General features: G+C 39.1%; 1 protein-coding gene across 1 annotated transcript in view; it reads left to right on the top strand.

Annotated features, from left to right (window-relative positions):
* Positions 1-18,091, top strand: part of kcnq1.1 (potassium voltage-gated channel, KQT-like subfamily, member 1.1) — a gene marked incomplete at both ends in the record, with an annotated part of 41,637 nt that extends 23,546 nt beyond the window's left edge. Inside the window, 11 exons of the mRNA XM_080028957.1 lie at positions 786-881; positions 1,082-1,198; positions 2,696-2,843; positions 5,464-5,490; positions 6,111-6,167; positions 15,414-15,543; positions 16,424-16,499; positions 16,825-16,919; positions 17,057-17,103; positions 17,218-17,279; positions 17,837-18,091. Of these exons, the coding sequence (XP_079885083.1) occupies positions 786-881; positions 1,082-1,198; positions 2,696-2,843; positions 5,464-5,490; positions 6,111-6,167; positions 15,414-15,543; positions 16,424-16,499; positions 16,825-16,919; positions 17,057-17,103; positions 17,218-17,279; positions 17,837-18,091 (1,110 nt within the window). The remainder of the gene's footprint in view (positions 1-785; positions 882-1,081; positions 1,199-2,695; positions 2,844-5,463; positions 5,491-6,110; positions 6,168-15,413; positions 15,544-16,423; positions 16,500-16,824; positions 16,920-17,056; positions 17,104-17,217; positions 17,280-17,836) is intronic.
* Between the last annotated feature and the right edge of the window lie 1,617 nt (positions 18,092-19,708).

The raw sequence follows: 19,708 nt of genomic DNA, 5'->3' as shown, positions 1-19,708 counted from the left end.
CAGCAGTGGCTCTGACATGTTAGTCACTAGCCACTGCAAAGATTTGTAAGGATTACAGTAATACAGTACTGACAGCTTCATACATACTTTCATAGAAATGTGCCACAAGTGCTGGAGGGTTCTTGACAAGCAATATAATGGTTTCACATTGAACTATAATTCTCCTGCCAGGTTGTGTCCGAGGACAGAATAGCGGCCAAAGGATTCTATTAGATTTGATCATTTTTATTACTGACTGTCTATTGGTTTAAATTGAATTACAAATAGTTTTTGTGTACTTTTTATGCAAAGCTCCTTGCAGCAGCTCAGGTCCAATGACAATGCACGAAACAGTATGAGGAAGATCACAAATAACATTGATATTGCTTAGAAAAACCGTTACAGTCAATTTTTGTGCTAAAATAATTAGAATTAAGCAGATAAAGTTTAATTCCATTATCAATTATTGGATTATTCGTTGGTCCAGTATTCACAATGTACTGTATAACTTCTTGAAACAGGTTGAGCACAAATAGGTTTCAATTTGCATTCATATGAAATTTAGAAAAAGCACATTTACTAAATTGTAACCAACAATAACAATCTTTAGTTGAAAAAATACTTATTCATACATTTATGTTAAAGAACAAACTGGATAATATGCTTGTGTCAACAGTAGACAGTGCATTATCCCTTCATTTGTGGTTTATTTTGTATTTCAGTCTGTTGTATCATGCTGCTGCCTTTTAGTGTGTCGTTAAAAAGGAATTCATTAACAGTAGCTCTGCTGTGCTGTTGGTTCACAGGGAATCCTGGGCTCAGGCTTTGCCCTGAAGGTGCAGCAGAAACAAAGACAGAAGCACTTCAATCGCCAGATCCCTGCAGCTGCCTGTCTCATTCAGGTATTTGACCGAAAAAAAAATACTGTAACCAAACCCCAAGACAGCCAGGATGGGGGGGCAACTGTCCCTGAGCCCCTAGTCTCATTATCCAGACCATCCTTTCATGAATAACCTTTACTGCCTGTCATGCATAGCAGACATGTTGGCATGGAATGAGTTCTGTCCAACCCAATATGTTGCTTCCCTCTTCCACCCTCCAGACATCATGGAGATGTTTTGCTGTGGAGAACTTTGATTCGGCCACATTCAAGATGTTTTTGAAGAAGAGATCACACATCATCGCCTCCTCTCTGTCCACCCCCAAGCCCAAGAAATCGGTTAGTAATCATTTTACAGTTTTCACAGCAACTTACGTTTCCAGTGTATTACAATGAGGCAGAGCTAATGTAGTTTGAAACAACAAGCCTTCAACACTATACATCCTACCTTTGTGGAGTCTACAATGCTCTTTAAAAAATGCTCTTGTGGTGGATGGAAAGTGGTGCTGTAGCTGGACATGTGCAATAGTCAGTGCAGCTGTAATCAATTAAGTAAATCTAAAAGACAGCTTATCATTCTCTAGTGCAAGACAGAATCGTTCAGAGTTATTTCCCCATCTTTATACGTACAAGAGTGGGATCTTTTGATTTGAGAGCATCATTTATTGATTTCAAGTCCAGATTTAGCTGTGTATCTGTGTATCTGAATCTTATGGCAGTGGGGGCGGGACTCGATAAGCCTTTGGCTTCTCCTGCTTCCCTTCGGACGATAACACAAAGTAATATGTATGAATATGCAATGAGAAAATGATGTATTATGTGTAATTGTCCGGAAGAATAATAATAAATAAATAAAAAAAAAAAAAAAAAAAATTTAGTCATTTCTTCTCTCAAACTCTGCCCTCAACTAACTATATCTGAATCCGAGCAAGATAGTCTATATTTGTGCGCAAACTAACAATTTGAGCTGAAGCAGAATAAATCTGAATGTGGGATGCAAGCAGGTGTAATTTGAGTGTGAGGGCAGACTTTGCGAGGAAGAACTACACAATCTGAAGATGTAATCAATGAATTATGCTCTGAAATTGAAAGACCACGCTTTTGAATAAAGATAAGGAAATAACTCCATGGAATCGCCGCACTTCAATCTACATTGACTATAGCTGTGTCACAGTGCATAGTGCAGTTGTAATGCTGATAAGACTAATGGACATCATTACCGTGAAAGCTGTCTATGTCGGTGTGAAATGTGTGTGGGAAAAAATACAAACCAAACAGCCAAGAAAAGAGCCAGAAGTAATGTAATATTATTATTGATTATTCAATATAACTGCTACTTGGGTATCAGAGCATGCCCACACTAATGCTTGAATTTTAAAATGTTGCTCACAGCCCAAAAGTGTTCCCTACAAGGCTGTGCAGGACATCACCTTAAAGTTGTGTCCCATTAAAAGTGATATTAAACATATAGTATAAAACTTAGTAATTCAATTCAGTAGATATACTGTAGGCCTATATAAAAAGAATATAAGAATGCCTTTATTGTGTTATTGTCTCTCTTGTAATGTACGTACTATGTATTATCTCTCTAGTAAAAAAAAATCAGCAGCCACAAACAGTGTGCTTCTAAAAATTTCAGGCATGTTTATAAAAGGCTGATAAGCTGCCAAGTATATGAATGTCTGCTCTTTGGAAAACTACAACAATCTTGTAATTTTGCCAAAATGTCAGACTATTAAAAATTTAGGGTGAACATGTTTTTTTGATAGTCAAACAAAAACCTATTCCTCCATAGGAACGTTGTGTTAAGCTGAGATGTTTTCCTTTCTTGTGCAGGTGAAGATAAGGAGGAAGTTGAAGAGCTCGGACAAGGACAACGGTCCAACCTCTCCAACCTCTCCCACTATTCCCAACATCACCTACGACTCTGTGTTTGACAGTGCGAGAGAGCTGAGTTCAGATGTTTACAGCACTGTGGGGACAGGTACCAAAATGGGTTAACACTGTACTCAATGCTTTTCTCCAATGCACTAGGTTGTTTCAGTTCACTTTCTTCAGTGGATTTCTTATTTTTTTTGCAACAGAACGTGTTTATGAGTACACTTAAGCTGTAGCATAGAGTTTACACTGAGAAGGGCTCCAAATCTGAAATGGTTTCCATGTGTGTGTGATGAGTATTAAAGCGGCTTATGAGTGAGTCATGTACATGGTTTCAGTACTGTAGAATCTGAATAAACACTCACAGTGACAAACAAGAAATGAATCATGCTGCATTGGCTGCAAACAACACATTTAGTGAAGACACAGGAAAAAGAAAATGTTTGATTTGAACTTAGGTTAAAACCACAGCAGGAGGAAAGTGCAAACAGTAAAGATGGATGAGCTCATTGCAGCAATACAATGGAAGGATGCATTGATTACTCTGAACTCCGGTAGTGCAAGGTTGAACTTTTAAAATTCCACAAGGCATACAGGGCCGTCGGATCAATAGTGAAGAGCCAAGAGTAATTTATAAAGTAGCAATTTGAATCATATTCTGTTGACTTAATGCATCATTTACTGTAGGGTAGCTTACGTGTTGCTCTCCAAATATCTCTATCATTTCATTTTTTATTTTTTTGCCGTTTTTAAAAGCACAAAGTTATGGTTGAGGTTAAATAAATCTAATGTTAAAGAATTTCAGTTTAGTTTTAGTTTTTCAAATGCACTTTGACTGTTCTGTAATGGTTCTGCACACCGAGATGTGAAAGCAGGACTCAGGAGGGAGGGGAGTTGAAAGTAATAAACCGATTACGTGGTTAGACGTTCAAGGCAGAGTTTGGAAAAGCAAATTGGTCAGCAAACAAATCATGCGTAAGAACAAATTCAACGAACGCTGGACTGCTCCTTTCCAGTATCCTTGCTTCCATGGTATTTGATATGCCAGAACAAGATTTAGGTTGCCCCAATACATATCAAATGCAGTATGCCAAAAAATACCTGGATATCCTGCTATACATCCAGTTGCATTTTGCAGTATGCGAACCAGGTCAAGTGCAAGGCGCAATGTGGTGACAAAATACTATAGTATGTCTCAATTGTATGCAAACTGCATGAAAACGGCATGCATTTTAAGGGCAGCTGCAGAATGTAGTATCATAACAAGAAAAAGTATGCGAGGGCAGTGGAAATGGCAAGTTTATAGAATAACTGAAGTGGTAAATGACTGCAAAAATTACTTAAGAACACTAGGTGTTAGGAAAAACAAGGCTTTCTTGCAACCATTAGAAAAAAAAACATATACAGGCTTTAACAACGTAGATGGCATTTCTTTTTTATTAGTGTGACTTTAAGGATATAAATGTCAGTCCACCACTTGGTGTGGACTTACAAATCTCAACATAAATTAAATGATTCCGATGAAAGGTCATAGAGATGGCATATTCTACTATAGTAGAACATTTCTCTAGGGACCTTCTGACTTTGGTGATCCCCTGACTTTTCAGCTAGCACTACTGGGAGGTATTTATATATTATTTTATTCAAGTTAATATCCCAGCATCTACTGGGTAGACGGGCACCAACTTTGGTTCAGGCAGTATACTCCCCAGAGGGTATATTTTAATGCCAGCGACCTTCTGACAGTCCTTCTCACAGACTCGTAATTCAAGTAAACTGAGTTCAACAAACCTAAACCAAAGTAAAAAACACATTTAGTGTACCATGTCTAACCATTTTATGCTAAATTGTGCCCCATAATGTTTACTCTTCATTTATTTATTTATTTACATTCATTTGAAAACTACCTTTTGAATATATCCACGAGAAGCTCATCATTATTGTTATCAGGGGTGCATGGTGGCCGTTAATGGATGTAGGTGAATAAAATGAGACAGTGGAAAGGGCAGCTTGTTTACTGACCATTACTGACAGGTACATGTGGATACTTTTAGCAGGCCTATTATATGTAAGCATCTAATTGGATCGTATTCTTTTTTTGTGGTCGGTTATACAACCTTTTATCTTTGGTGCCAAGGACAGACTGCCTAGATGCGTGTGACTGTGACTACATGTTGCCACCACCATGTATCTGCGCTATGTTGCAGCAGACTTGAATTGAATGGAAATCAGTGTCATTGCTTTGGAGCTGAAAAGATTCTACAGGTTTTGTTGCACATCTAACATCCGCTTGCTGCTTTTATCCATGAATCATTGAACTAAATTACCACATTTCCGTCATGGCGTGCTTGTATTGACTGGAATACACACCGATGGCGGCTCAAGTACTCTGATGTTTACAGAGTTGACAGCTACCATAATTGTCTTTAATGGATTTTCGGTAAACATAAGCCATGTCTTTTAAATTCCCCTCTAATTTTAAATGAATCGACATATCATTAAACAATTACTTACTGGTTTCCAGCAGTGGCGGGAATTGACTGTGCTCTACTTACACTCAATTTTTAGTTTCTGAGGTTTATATAGTAATACACTGTGTACAGTATCTCCTGCCCTCTTTTACAATTGTCTACAATCAATCCGCTTCTTTCATGCAATTTACCCGTCTCTTTCCATGCTTGTGTCTTTTTTTCCTCTGTCAATGTTTTCCCCGGCAGCCGGTTTAGCAGGATGCCAGACTTTGGGAGGATGTGGTGAGCTGCTGTTAGTGTCCACGTCCTGCACATGTCCTCAGTCCACTTACTGTCCTCTCTTACTGTCAATTCTAACTTCCTCCTCTCTATCTTCTTAGGTGTACTCTAACAGTATGTTTGCATGATCCTGTTACGATACGTTTGGTTGCTTGCTTAAAGCTGGAGTCAGCGATTCTGGAAAATGCTTGTTGTCAAAATCAGTGAATATCTCCTTACAATCAGCGACCTGTCTGTACTGTGTATGCGTTGAAAACAAATCTGGTGTATATACCCACAGCCTAGACTCTGTAAACTGGTATGTAAACAAAGGGTATGTAAAGAAAGGGGCCCACCGTAGCTAGCCACAAACCCGTTTACAGAGCTTTAACACTTCTAATTTTTTCAACGCACACACGGTACGGACAGGTAGCATATTGTGAGGACATGTTCCCTGATTTCACAAGAAGTGATTATGACAACAAGCATTCTCCAGAATCGCTGACTCCACCTTTAATTATGAGTGATGACTATAAACCAGTATTCTTAACACCAACGATGTTGACTTACACCACTTGTTGTTATTGTCCTTTTCCTGTGCTACACATTGACCACATGTGTGTTTCTGCTCATGTGTGCTTCAGATCGACCGCAGTCCTGGACGTCTTTGTCTTCCCTACAGTTCAGCTCACCGCTAACAGGTAACAAGTGGATATGATGTTGAACTGAAGAAGTAAATAGTAGCAGTTGTCATGGAATTGAAATACCAACCTTTAAAAGATGAGAATATAGTCAATTAATACGAGATGACACAATGTTTAAATACAAAAATAGAACAGATCTTTAATGTTTGCAAACATGAGTCAAGACAACAATCAAGCAATGGGATTGTGTGAAATGACCACCGATAGGCAGTCAGACAAAGAGTTTATAGGGAAATCTAATTACGCACGAACATTCCAGCCTACGTACAAGATTCTCCTCAGTCAGAGAATTGTTAGTTATCTTGCAGACACAGAGCTCCGGAGCCATCTCAGTCAAAACATACATTCCCGTACGCCGTTTGAGTATCTCAGAACATAATCAGAACATAACAACCTTCACCATACGGTCAGAACCTTCACCATAAGGTCAGGTCAGAACTTTTGTTGATTAACTTATGCTTATTTAGAGTCACGATGACATTAGTCTTTATATAAACACATAATTATTATGACTGTAATAAACAATTCTACAACATTCCCTTCTCTTTAAAATAAATAAATAACAAATATAATTATTCTAAAAAATGGTCTAATAATTAAAGGATAAACAAGTTTATATGGAAAAACAAAAGCGTATTAAAATTCTACATGATGGCCTGTGAGATTGTCCGCCAAGGCCTGAGTGGCCTTTCAAGTGTTTTATCCCCTTGACCAGTGTATTCAAAATAGACGGACAGAAATCACAGGTCATCATCACCTATACACATAGAAGCAAACCCACCCCCTCACAATTGGCAAAAGGAGGTCAAAAGAATTCTATGCACTAACTATACTTACTATAACAGAACTTATCATTTGGAAAAAAAAACCTCATAGGTCGTTAGAGAGGAAAAAAAAATTTTTCAGACAGTTCTGTTTAACAAAAAATTAAACAGCTATGCTTAAAAGATTTAAATCAAAAGTAATGTTATATGGCAGTATAATTCTAAACAAAACTAAATAAAATGTTATAAGAAAGAATTAATGTTAACTATTAAATGTAGATTAATATACCGTAAGGGTAATGTTAAGTTGCAGGATATAATTAAAGGTTAGCATAAATCAAAGGCCTGGTGTTCAGGTGTCATTATTTCATTGTAGCCATTCTCATCGTGGGATGCAGAGGAACACCCACATGGCAGGATGTTTCTTCGGGCTCAGGAGTCAGCATGCTACCTGTGGGTATACGTACCTGGGTCAGAGGTTCTAGAACATGACCCTTCGTAGGGGCGGACACCTTTACCGTGTGCCCTTGTTGTCATCCTTCCGGGATTTCTTTAGTCCTGTAGTCGTGGGTCTGCCTCAACCCTAGGCTTGAAGCATGCACATTCGGTAGAGTGGAGGCCTACGAGCTTCCTTCGGTCAAGAAGTGCAGCTGCTCAATGTCTGGGAGTGAGTCGGCCACATCCCAGGGATCAAAGGATTCTCGTCTGGGAGAACGGAGGAGAGCATATTGCTCCACCTTTCCTCCAACCACACTGGCTATCCATCTGTGTAGCAAGGCTCTCATGCAGGTAAGGGTACAAGTACAGAGACACAAGAAGGCACCAAACATGATTAGGAATGGAAAAAGAACTTGAAGGGCAACTGCTCCCCATGGGCCTAGCCTGTCCTGCAACCATTGTTCCTGAGACAAATTAGGCACTTTGAACAAAAAACTCTGTGAGTAAGTATTGAAGCCTGTTGTGTACCAGTACCTGTTAAAATCAAAAGGGAAAACTAAAACAAAATCATCATATTTTAGATCAAAGTTTTCTAAACAAATGTGTGAACACATTTTAACCAGATAAAAGGTGAAGTGAGCTAAAGAAAAAAAAATAATACAATGGGTATTATTGTGTATCGCTATGGTGGCTTTTAGGTCGCAGGACTTTATCAAATTTAAACATTTTATCAATGTAGATCTTCTTTCTTCTGGCGGTCAGAGGTGCTAAACCTGTTGAAAGAGTGATTATCAATCTCTCCTTCCTCTCACACACATGCATGCAGTCAGTCAGACACACACACACACACACACACACACACACACACACTTTCCCGTTCCTTCGCTCACAAAAACATGCAGGCTGTCAAACGCAATCAGACACACATGCCCGTTCATCCTTTCACGCTCTCTTTCGGACACACACACACACAGGCACTCAATTTTGGTGTCCCATGGTCACTCAACCACACCAGCACACATACTCACTCATACCCACACACTCCCTTTCTCTCTCTCTCTGTCTCTCTCTCTCTGAAAGGAATCCACTGTTAGGGACACAATACATACTTAAACAAACAATAGTTTAAAATAGTTTTTTGAAGCTTTGTTAAAACAAATTGGTGCTATTTGTAAATAATTCATTTCTATTCTAGAAATTTAAAGCAACAGCAGAATCTGATGGGGTAACTCAAACTCTGCAGCTAGTCTCTCAATTAAAATATGCGGCTGCATCTTATTAAAAGCAGAAGAAAAGTCTGCAAATAACAGTCTAACATGAGATCCAGGCTTTTCTAAATGTTTATACATTGTATCTATAATAAAGAGCTTTGCATCATCTACACTTTTTCCAGTTTGATAAGCAAACTGTAATGGGTCAAGTTTTCCACTAACCAGAGACATGATTTCATTCTTAATTTGTTTACCTTAAGCTCTAAATGCAAACAGATACTGGCTCTCTGGATGCAAATTAAAAAGACAACACTATTGAACCTAAACCATGACTTTGTGGTGCACTAATGGCTGGACTCAAGAACTTTCTGAAAATAATCTGAAGTGAACTTGAAAAGGTAGCTTCTTTGATATAAATATATTTTGTGGCGAAATGTGTTTACTCAGATGTAGCTCGTGTGCTTGTCTGTTTGAGAGGCTGCTATGGCTGCTCTCAAGGTCTGCCACCTTATCTATTGTTTTTACTCACTGCCGTCTGTGACTGCATGTAGAAATAAACCTTAGAATGAGTTACTCTCTCCTGTGTGTGTGAGACTATTTAACTGATAAAACACACATTGTAGAATCATAAAGTAAATGTTCCTTGCTTCTTTCACTAAGCATGTGCATTTAAATGTCTAATAGTCAATAAGCTAATTATCTGAGTCAAAAGGAAACGTTTATTACAACCAAGTTGAAATGAAGGAAAACAACATTGATAATATCTCAAGATCATGCAACGTAAATAGTTTTAGGATACTTTCCAGAAGGAGTCCAAGGGTCAATCTCCTCTCATAATTGTAGGCACTGTATTGTATGTAAATGCTTCTCTGTATCTCATAATTTGTTCCTCAGCAACAGCTCTCTCTATAGAATCTCTGTGTCTGAGCCACTGCATAGGCAGCAGGAACAAGAACATATAATAGATCTCAACATTACAGCTAATTTGCACAACAATTTATTTCGGCATTTTACTTTTTAACTTTTGGATTTACAAAATCAAAAACTATAGTCAACATTCAACAAAGATAATCAATTCTGACTCTGGTGGTAACATCTTGCTAGTCATATCTCACAGTTGTCTTATATTATCACTGCAAATAAGAGTGTTCAATTTCAACATCAAACAGCATATACTCTTTGAAGGGTTACTATCAACCAAAATAGACACTGTTGACCCATTTATTTCTACTGGCATTAGTGGGTCTTCAATAGGGGAAGAAGAAAGTTTAATTGTAGCTGCTTGAATTAAATTTGTATGGTCTGACCATTTTTTCCGCAGAAGTTACACTGTCCTTTTCTCCAATTGTTTCTGGAGTTATTGTTTTGTGAGTAGTGTGGGGAAGTGTGTGCTTTGCTCTGCCGGCTGATGTACTTTGGTTCTATCGCACTCACTCCTCCCTTTTTGATCCCTGACCCTCCTGCTGCATGCAAGTCTATCTCCCTTAGTGCTTGAACTGCAGCTGCTATGAAAAGTAATTCATCCTCTTTATTTCTACTTACATGTTGTATTGTAGATGAGGATACAATAGGCACATCAATCATGGACGACGGGAGTGGTAGGCCGGCCTCTATCAGAGTGGCCACAAGACTTTGTGGTGAGGGGAGGGGTACTCTGCCGTTTCACCCATTTGAATATCATGGCTTTAGCATTTTGTGTGGGGTTTGATCCATGACACTGTTTTATCTTAACCATTTCCTCAGCTCTAGTTTTCAACGTAGTTTCAAGCAGTGGCACATGACGTGCACTTAAATAATGCAACACATCTATTAATCAATTCTTTAAGTTCTTCAGAAACTCGATCATCCTTGCCTTTGCACACATTTGCACGTTCAGTACGTTCATTCTCACTTCCATACAGTTCTGCGGTGTCAAACCATATTGCCACACATCTTCTACCAAAATCCCAAGCTGGATCTCCATGTGGGCCATATACAGTTGAACTAGCAAGCGTATCTGAGGCAAAGGACCCCTCCATGGGCCACTTTCCACCTGTCTCTCCTTGTGTTCTAAGCGTCTGAAGGACGGTTTATACACTGGCATGAGGTAAACACTGTTGTGATAAGTGGCCCCAAGGGCAGGCATGGGTATGGAACGATAAGCTCCACCTATTGAACCATAGCAGAGATCAATGGTGGTATTTTTCTGTGTTGTGCTGCAAGTTACATATTGTTCGTATGTTCTCAAAGTTTTACCCAAGTCACATTTATTGTGTAAGATAAACTAAATTTGGTCAAAACACGGGTTGTCCTTCTTGTCTAGAAACAAACGTTGTTTTGGGAAACATTCTCCTGAGCTCTTATCAGCTCTGCTGAGAGGGAGAAAAGACTTATCTATTGCCTTTTTCTGTCTCCCCTTCTATCCATTAATTTTTCTTGTCTGTAAGGAGAACGCAGTAAATTAGGAAAAGGTTATAAAAAAATTAAACAGTCAGTCTTAGTCATCAGTCAGTCCATGATCATGTATAAAGTTTGCTCTGCAGAGGCTTAACTAATTTTGAAAATTCTGAAGTCATTTAAAAATGATTATCCCTTTTTGGAAATTGTGTGGCTTGGGAATAATAACATCCCGTCTTACACACTGTTATTTTTTAGAAAATTCTGCTCACAAACGATGCTATAGCGCGATATTAGAAGTACTTTTCTATCATTAAATAATTGTTTCGTAATTGTGTGTGTATAAAGAAAGCTCTCGTGGTTAAACCAACACTACTTTAGTCACTGCAGTCACTTGCTCGGCCTATAGCCGTGTTTTGGGTAAATGTTTTCACCTGCAAAGATAGGTATGTAAACATGGAGACCTGGATACAGTACAATACTCAGTTGTCTATCAAAACAAATTAGATATACTATACCATAATTAGCCAAAAATGTAATCACCTAGCGTGACACTAACAATTCTGGTGTAGACAATTCAGATGGGAAAATTAAGCATATAATAATAATATTACTGGACAGTGAGAGTCACTGCATGTTTGGTGCACCTCACCCTCCTGTGGACCCCTCTCTGTCTCTCCTCTCCGGCCAGTCAGTCTCCCACTCTCCCACTGCCTCTCTGCTCCTGGGACTGCAACTGCAGTCCATTCTCTGGTTGTTGTTCAGGACATTCCCTGCCCAGTGCAAGTTGTCCCAACACAGAATCAGCCATGTTGATGTTCCTGGTGTTTTAGCCACATCTGCTGGCTCTGCCTCTGCCCCGTCTTCCTGGTCCTCTTTAACCGCCTTTTCCATGTGTCCATAGGCATTCAGCTGGGCCATACAGAGGTTGTCCTTGTCACAGAGTTCACATTAGTTCTGTCATAAAAGGATCTCTTCTTTAGGCCAGTCATGTTGAACTGGACCCCATTTGAAATGGAATAAGGTGGTAGTTGGAAAATACTCATCTGGCAGATGCAGGGCTGGATCCAGGTGTAGATGTGGATACAGCTTTAGTTCGTTGAGCTGGTTTTGGTCTGCAACCGGAGGTGTGAGAGAGGAGGTTCTGCTAGGCCAGAGACGAGAGTCCAGGTCTGGGATAATGTGTCCTGTGAGGAGCTTAGCACACTTTGGTTAAAGTTATTTTACCTTTAAGCTAATCACTGTCTCTGTTCACTTTGCAACAAAGGCCTAACAAAAAAAGCTTTTATTTCTCTAAAATTTAAATAATTGCTAACTTAGTTTTTCTATCTTAATGAGCCTAAAGCTCACATTTCCTGGAAAGACCATATTCCTCCCATAAATTTACCAATGCACATGTATAGTGAGTCCCCATTCTTATCACACATTCTTTGCACAACATTCAAATTCAACTTCCAACTCCTTTTGTTTAAACGGACTGTTCCCTTTTTACAATAATATTGAATTTGAGAGAATGCAGTGGAGGACAGATCCAACAGAAGACACAGAGACCTTAAATAAACCACACACAATTAGTACTTGAAAATATTTTAACTATTTTAGAACGTTCTTAATTTTAGATTTATTTTAGCCAAATATTTTTTATGGATCCTACGCACTGTCCCTGACAGTAAAGATATCTTTCGTGGTCCCGGACCACCTAGTGCCCGGCACTAGATAGAATAGTTTAACCCGGTTAAATCTATCCTATTCCTCGAGTTTGGTCCCTGACCCTAGTGCCCCTGGCGCTAGATAAAATAGTTTAACTTAGTTAAATCTATCCTATTTCTCGAGCCTGGCCCCTGGCCAGTATAATTTTGGTCCCTGACCCTAGTGCCCCTGGCGCTAGATAAAATAGTCTAACCTAGTTAAATCTATCTTATTTCTCGAGTTTGGTCCCTGACCCTAGTGCCCCTGGCGCTAGATAAAATAGTTTAACCTAGTTAAATCTATCCTATTTCTCGAGTTTGGCCCCTGGCCTGTATAATTTTGGTCCCTGACCCTAGTGCCCGGCACTAGATAAAATAGCTTAACCCGGTTAAATCTATTTTATTTCGTAAAAGCTCGTCAGCTAATGCGAATTAAAGACCCCTGGTCTTTAGTTTTTAGTTCAACTAATCAGCAGCTGTCCTAAACCAACTTGTAACTAAAGCTAGTCGTCCAACATACCCTAAGCTTACTTTTATAGTTTATAGTTTATTGACCCCTGGCCTTTAAAACTTTAATTAAACATTGTGTTCTCACCTTTTTAGTCTCTTTGAGTTCTTGGATGCCGTATCGGGAGATCCCCTGAAGCACATCTGATTTAGGCGCCAACCTGCATCTCCTGAGGTCAGTTACGGTCCTCCGTGGGGAGAGGTTTAGGCTCCGGGACCCAGTCTCCGGCTGTGCACAGTTAACCTGTCAGAGGGTGCTTCAGGGAATCCTCGAGTTAGACATCCCGGACACGAGCCCCCAAATTGTCATGGAATTGAAATACCAACCTTTAAAAGATGAGAATATAGTCAATTAATACGAGATGACACAATGTTTAAATACAAAAATAGAACAGATCTTTAATGTTTGCAAACATGAGTCAAGACAACAATCAAGCAATGGGATTGTGTGAAATGACCACCGATAGGCAGTCAGACAAAGAGTTTATAGGGAAATCTAATTACGCACGAACATTCCAGCCTACGTACAAGATTCTCCTCAGTCAGAGAATTGTTAGTTATCTTGCAGACACAGAGCTCCGGAGCCATCTCAGTCAAAACATACATTCCCGTACGCCGTTTGAGTATCTCAGAACATAATCAGAACATAACAACCTTCACCATACGGTCAGAACCTTCACCATAAGGTCAGGTCAGAACTTTTGTTGATTAACTTATGCTTATTTAGAGTCACGATGACATTAGTCTTTATATAAACACATAATTATTATGACTGTAATAAACAATTCTACAACACAGTTATGGGTCAGTTGAATAATTAACTACAGTGATGCTGTCTGTAGTGTTAAATGCTCAGATTAGGAAGATTTAAGGGTTGTGTTGAATTAATCTGTAATATAATGTATTTAGTTGGTGTATGTTAAAATAACTACATTTACATTAATCCAGAGAAACAAATGAACAATTTGCAGTAGGCCTATGTATCAGGAGAATAACGTCAACTTAAATAACTATTCTCGACTTGAGCTTGCAGCCCTGTCACCAGTGATTAAAGCCGTTTTCTGTAGCTACTCTGTTATTGAGAAATATGAGACAGCTTGTCTTGGCTTGCCTTGTCACATCTGTCATGGTTAACAGCAGCAATTAGATCCGTTCCAATCCAAGTCATTTAAAGCAGACCCACTTCACACCTTTTTTAATTTCACACGTCAAAGATCAAGCGTGAGACCACTTGTATAACACTTCTCTAGCTGGTGGCTGTCGCAGTTTCAAAACACTTCATTTGCATAAGAAAATTAACAGGTTTCTGCACAGTATTCCTCTGTGCTGTAGAGCTGTTGTATTTGACATTAAACTGATACCCACACCTGAGTTCTAAATGTAGCCAATCCACCTTTCCTATTAGGTTATCAATGTGACATTTTCGAAAAACAATATGAACCACCAAATAAAGCCCAACTTCACCTTTTCCCTGAATTAGCCCAATTTTTGTGGCTGTAAACTCTGATTTTGTTTTCACTATCTGAAAATGAAATAATCTGAAACAGAACAGACCAACAAAAAAGTTGCAGTATAAACAAGTTGTCATCACACAATCGTAACCTGTCGATTACAAAACATGTGTGAAGAATACAGATGCACAAAGACGTTTAACAAATTCTGGTGTCGCCAAATAAGTACAACGTGAGCCACACCGCCTCCTCTCAAACAACAAGACCTGGTATGATGACAGATAGACACAAAAGAGACAAGCACAATCTTCAACGAGAGAGAGAGAGAGAGAGAGAGAGAGAGAAACAAACAAGCATATGTAGAGAGCGAGGCACCATAGCATGCAAACCAGGAAGAGAGGATTAAAGAGGAGAGGTTACATCTCCTGGGGAACTACTGTATGTACAGACTGGGTCACATGTCACACAAGGTCCTACCGTTCCCACAATGAATAACCCCTTACCCGAAGCAATATGGATTTGGAAAACATTCTCTACCATTTATTTTCTTTCTTTCAGCCATTTCCTGTGGCTGTGACTTTTAGCTTGGCGAGCTGATGCATTATACCGCCTCATTTATTTTTCGACTCAGCACGGAAGCAGCCAAACTTCATCAGCAGTGTCACTGCTTTTTTGGAAGCACAGATTTATCGATAGTTAGAGTCTAATGTGTGTGTGTGTGTGTGTGTGTGTGTGTGTGTGTGTGTGTGTGTGTGTGTGTGTGTGTGTGTGTGTGTGTGTGTGTGTGTGTGCGCATGTCGGTGTGCAGTGAAAAGAAGCCCTGGCCTCTTGGACGTGCCGTCTCCCGGCCCCCTCCGGAGGAACTGCAGCTTTGCAGACGACCTGGAGCTGGAGCCAGAGCGATACAACGAGCTGCCTCCTGTCTGCTCAGTGTCACAGTGAGTTCACCGCCACCGCATTGCAATGCCATGCCACTAATGTGTGAGTGGGTTTCAATGAGCTCCTCAGAAAACATTGAATGTATATGTCAATGTAACATTTTGTTTTTTGTTTTTTTGCTATTTTATTAATTCACCCTTGTAATATGCCGAACCCCAGAGAAATCTTGCCTCTGCTGTGTAATGATCCTCTATTAGGGAAAAGCACTTCTCCCTTGCTGAGTCCCTGAGACCGATATGGGATAGTAAATGAGTGTTAAGTAACTGCTGTGAAATGTAAGTGCACAGTAAGTGATACAAATGGTGCGACAATTTTTGACCCGTGGGACTTTTAAACGGTGGGGTAATGATGCAGAGGTGGAATTGTATGCAGCAGCAGCATTGTGGAAATGCAAAAGATCACTCTGTGCTCTGCTGACTCCAAAATACGTAACCAGCTGTTTTCACAGAGCAATGCCACATCAAATCCCATGCTAAATTGAACCATTGTGAGAAACTACCACTTTTTTTATTCAAGCATGAGCACACACTTGTTGAAAAAAAAAGCTTGAACATTTTACCAGGTTTGTCAAATTTATGTGGAAAGTTGCACATTTAATTCAACTCTTTATTGACCATATTGTTAAGTCATTATAAATATAAGATGCATAGATTCTCAATGTGGAAAAGTTCACATAAATCGTATTTCTTCACCTTGGTATTGATATTGAAAGGCATAATGTTTACATGGTTACTCTCTATTGCTCATATGCTCTCTCTCTGATATTGCTGTTTTTAAAAAAGATATTTCAACAGTTTGTTCCACCACAAAAATTGTCATTATATTCCCTTTGGGTGTATTATTAAGTGATATGAACACGTATGTAACCCTTTTACATAGATTGACAGATTCACACCGAAAAGCCATCCGGGTGATCCAGAAAATGCGTTATTTGGTGGCCAAAAGAAATTTTCAGGTATGTAAGACACTATTTTATTTCAAAATATCTTTATTAATGAAAACAGCACATGCAAATTAACTAACCAATCTGTACTTTCAGGTGACAAAAAATAATAGGGTTTTCCGTTTTGGTCAGTTCTTCAACATGTACATTCTGAGTGACCAAACTAATCTGATGTATTTCGAATAAAGTACAGTATGTACAGTTGTCTTTTGGCATCTTTTCCCTGACTTCATACAAGAGTAAAAAAAACAAATAATGTAAGACAGCTAAGTAAAAGTTGTATGCCTAACAAGGAGTTCCTGATGAAAATATGAACCTTTCTTATTTGCCATTGCAGCAAGCTCGTAAGCCGTACGATGTGCGAGACGTGATTGAGCAATACTCCCAGGGTCACCTCAGCCTCATGGTGCGAATCAAGGAGCTGCAGAGAAGGTGAACTGCTTTACTAACAAGCGCCTGTTATAGATTTGTTCCCCTGAGTAATGCATGGACAAATAGTAGAAAGAGAGAGGTAGAGAAAGAAATACAGGGACAGTGTGTAAATGTGGCCTCCCATTGTTTTCTCCCAGGCTGGACCAGTCTTTAGGGAAGATAACTTTGTTCCAGACAAGCACAGGTAATGAATCACTCCACTGCTAACTGCAAAATAAAGTACAGTGCCTATTGAACAAACCACAGTCCCTAATACTGCTGTCTTGTTATTTACTGGGCCATTGTCTCCCTCCTGAAGACCGAACTAAAGACAAAGGCACCAACTCAATTGGATTCAGACTCAACAGGATGGAGGACAAGGTGGGTGATTTTTGCAACTTCAGGGGAAAACTGTAGCACCCTTCCCTCGCCTTTTACTATTTCGGATCGATTGTTTTGTTTCTGAAATGTGAACTTCTATGGAAAAGTAACAGATCAACTTCCGTTAGGATTCAATTTGAGAGGTTGGTGATAATGACAACAGATGTCTAACTAATATGTAACATAAGGAATATGAAATCGCTGTGCATTGAAGTGTGGCCCCGTTATTGTTGCTTCAAGTCTAAAGCTTGAATAGATCTGCGCCAGTTCTGCAGCGATTAAAAAGAAAGCATGAGATTGTTTTTCCTCCGCTTCTTCTTGAGATGTGTCAAATCAACAATACAAAGAAAATACAAAAAACTCCATGACAACCTCAAATTCCTGTCTTTCAACCAAACAAACAGAGTTGATTTATTGTTGAGAAATGCTTTTTTTTGTGATGTTCTGAGTTACAAGGGGAACTGAGTCAAGTACAGCATATTGTATAGGGGGATTCTAAATGTGACCCAGTATGTGACTTTGCTTCCCTTTATCACTATTTGATTGAACTGTCATAGATAACACACATTGACCAGACTATGAACCGTGTGGCCGAGTCCCTGGCCTTTCTGCTGGACCAGAGGGAGGCGGGTGAAGGGGAAGGTGGAGCCCGGACGAGGCCTCGGGCTGGACAGACATTTAACGTCCTCCCCAGCCAGGACAGCCTGCCCAGCTACGACCAGCTCTCCTCATCCACTTCCTCCTTCTGCAACATCGCCAGCAACACCAACCCTCCCCCCAGCACCACCGCCAGTCAGGATGACAGCAGCTAAAACCTGAAACCAAATAGTTTTATAGTTTTTTAGTACAGTTGAATTACAATTAAAAATAGCCTATTTAAATCAAATGCATTTTTTTCTTCCTATTCATCTATCTATCTATCTATCTATCTATCTATCTATCTATCTATCTATCTATCTATCTATCTATCTATCTATCTATCTATCTATCTATCTATCTATCTATCTATCTATCTATCTATCTATCTATCTATCTATCTATCTATCTATCTATCTATCTATCTATCTATCCATCCATCCATCCATCCATCCATCCATCCATCCATCCATCCATCCATCCATCCATCCATCCATCCATCCATCCATCCATCCATCCATCCATCCATCCATCCATCCATCCATCCATCCATCCTTAGCTAAAAGCTAAAAGCTATTTTCTTGAATTTTCTATAGGGGTTGTCTGAAAATTTGAATTTCATGTGATGAGGTGTTGGTACAGATAGACAGATCCCGACACCAAGCAAAACAGCTACAATCAATGTGAAAAAGCAGTTTTTTGCTATATACTGTATTATTCCATGGCATGCAATGATGAATGTCCAGAGGCTGGTTTTTTGGAATGGGTAAAAAAGTCAGAAAGTGAAGGCAACTTTTCTACTTGTTCCACAGTTTGCCAAACAGAATGAAGCTGTAAGAATTTGAACCCTTTTTTAAATCAACTTCGCAGAATGAATTTGAATGTTGATAGTTATGTGAAATATGTTGTATCTCAAATCAACATTATTTAGATTTCAACACTGATCTTTCAGCATATTGTTCAGCATAATACTATTTTTCATAACATTGAGGTGTAGATTATTTTATTTCCCTGTGAGATTCATTATTATAGGTCAATGCCAAAGATATTGCCACTGCCATGGCATCATGTGCTGCAAATCAATATCATGTATTTGTGTAAATTCAGAAGTTTAATACATTTAATTCAATATTTATCTTGAAAAGTTTCACTTGAATCAAAATGCTGTTTTCGTTTCACTTTTTGTAAATGTTTAGCAATAGACTATTCTTATATAGCAATACAATTGTTATAGTTATTATCAAGTCTCTGTGTTTCCTCAATTTCTTGCCACAGCGTCACGTTCCTTGATTTAGGTTTCTGTATTCCTGTGAAAGAACACATTTTAGAGCAAGCCCCTCGGGGGAGAGGCTTTGTAAATTTTCACTTTAATCAAAATCAGTTTTCGCTGTTTCCATTTCACTTTTCTGTAAAGGTTTAGAAATATTTTACTGTTGCTATAAAAGATTATGGTTATGATTACAGAGTAGCTATGTATTCAGTGTGGCACCTCAAGGGGAATCTCTCACTAAAACAAATGTGCTGAATATTTCAGTTCCAGTGGGATTTTTTTGCCTTTTGCAAGAGGTGTTTGATAAAAGAAAATAGTTCTGACTTTGCATTTAGTGAATGGTTTTAAAGGTGGTTCTCCTTAGTCTCCTTAGAGTGCTTCACTTTGACATTGTAAGAGCTTCATTTAAGTAACTTTGATAACGGTGTATCACTCGTGTCTGCTGCGGAATTTTTCATCATTGTTGTGAGGTGGGGGGTGGCTAGGTCGTGTCACCACCACTGACTTATGGAAAGAACAAAAA

The sequence above is a fragment of the Ammodytes marinus genome, assembly GCF_949987685.1.
Source record: "Ammodytes marinus genome assembly, chromosome: 1".
Classification (NCBI taxonomy): Eukaryota; Metazoa; Chordata; class Actinopteri; order Uranoscopiformes; family Ammodytidae; genus Ammodytes; species Ammodytes marinus.
This window is presented reverse-complemented; position numbering and strand designations above follow the sequence as displayed.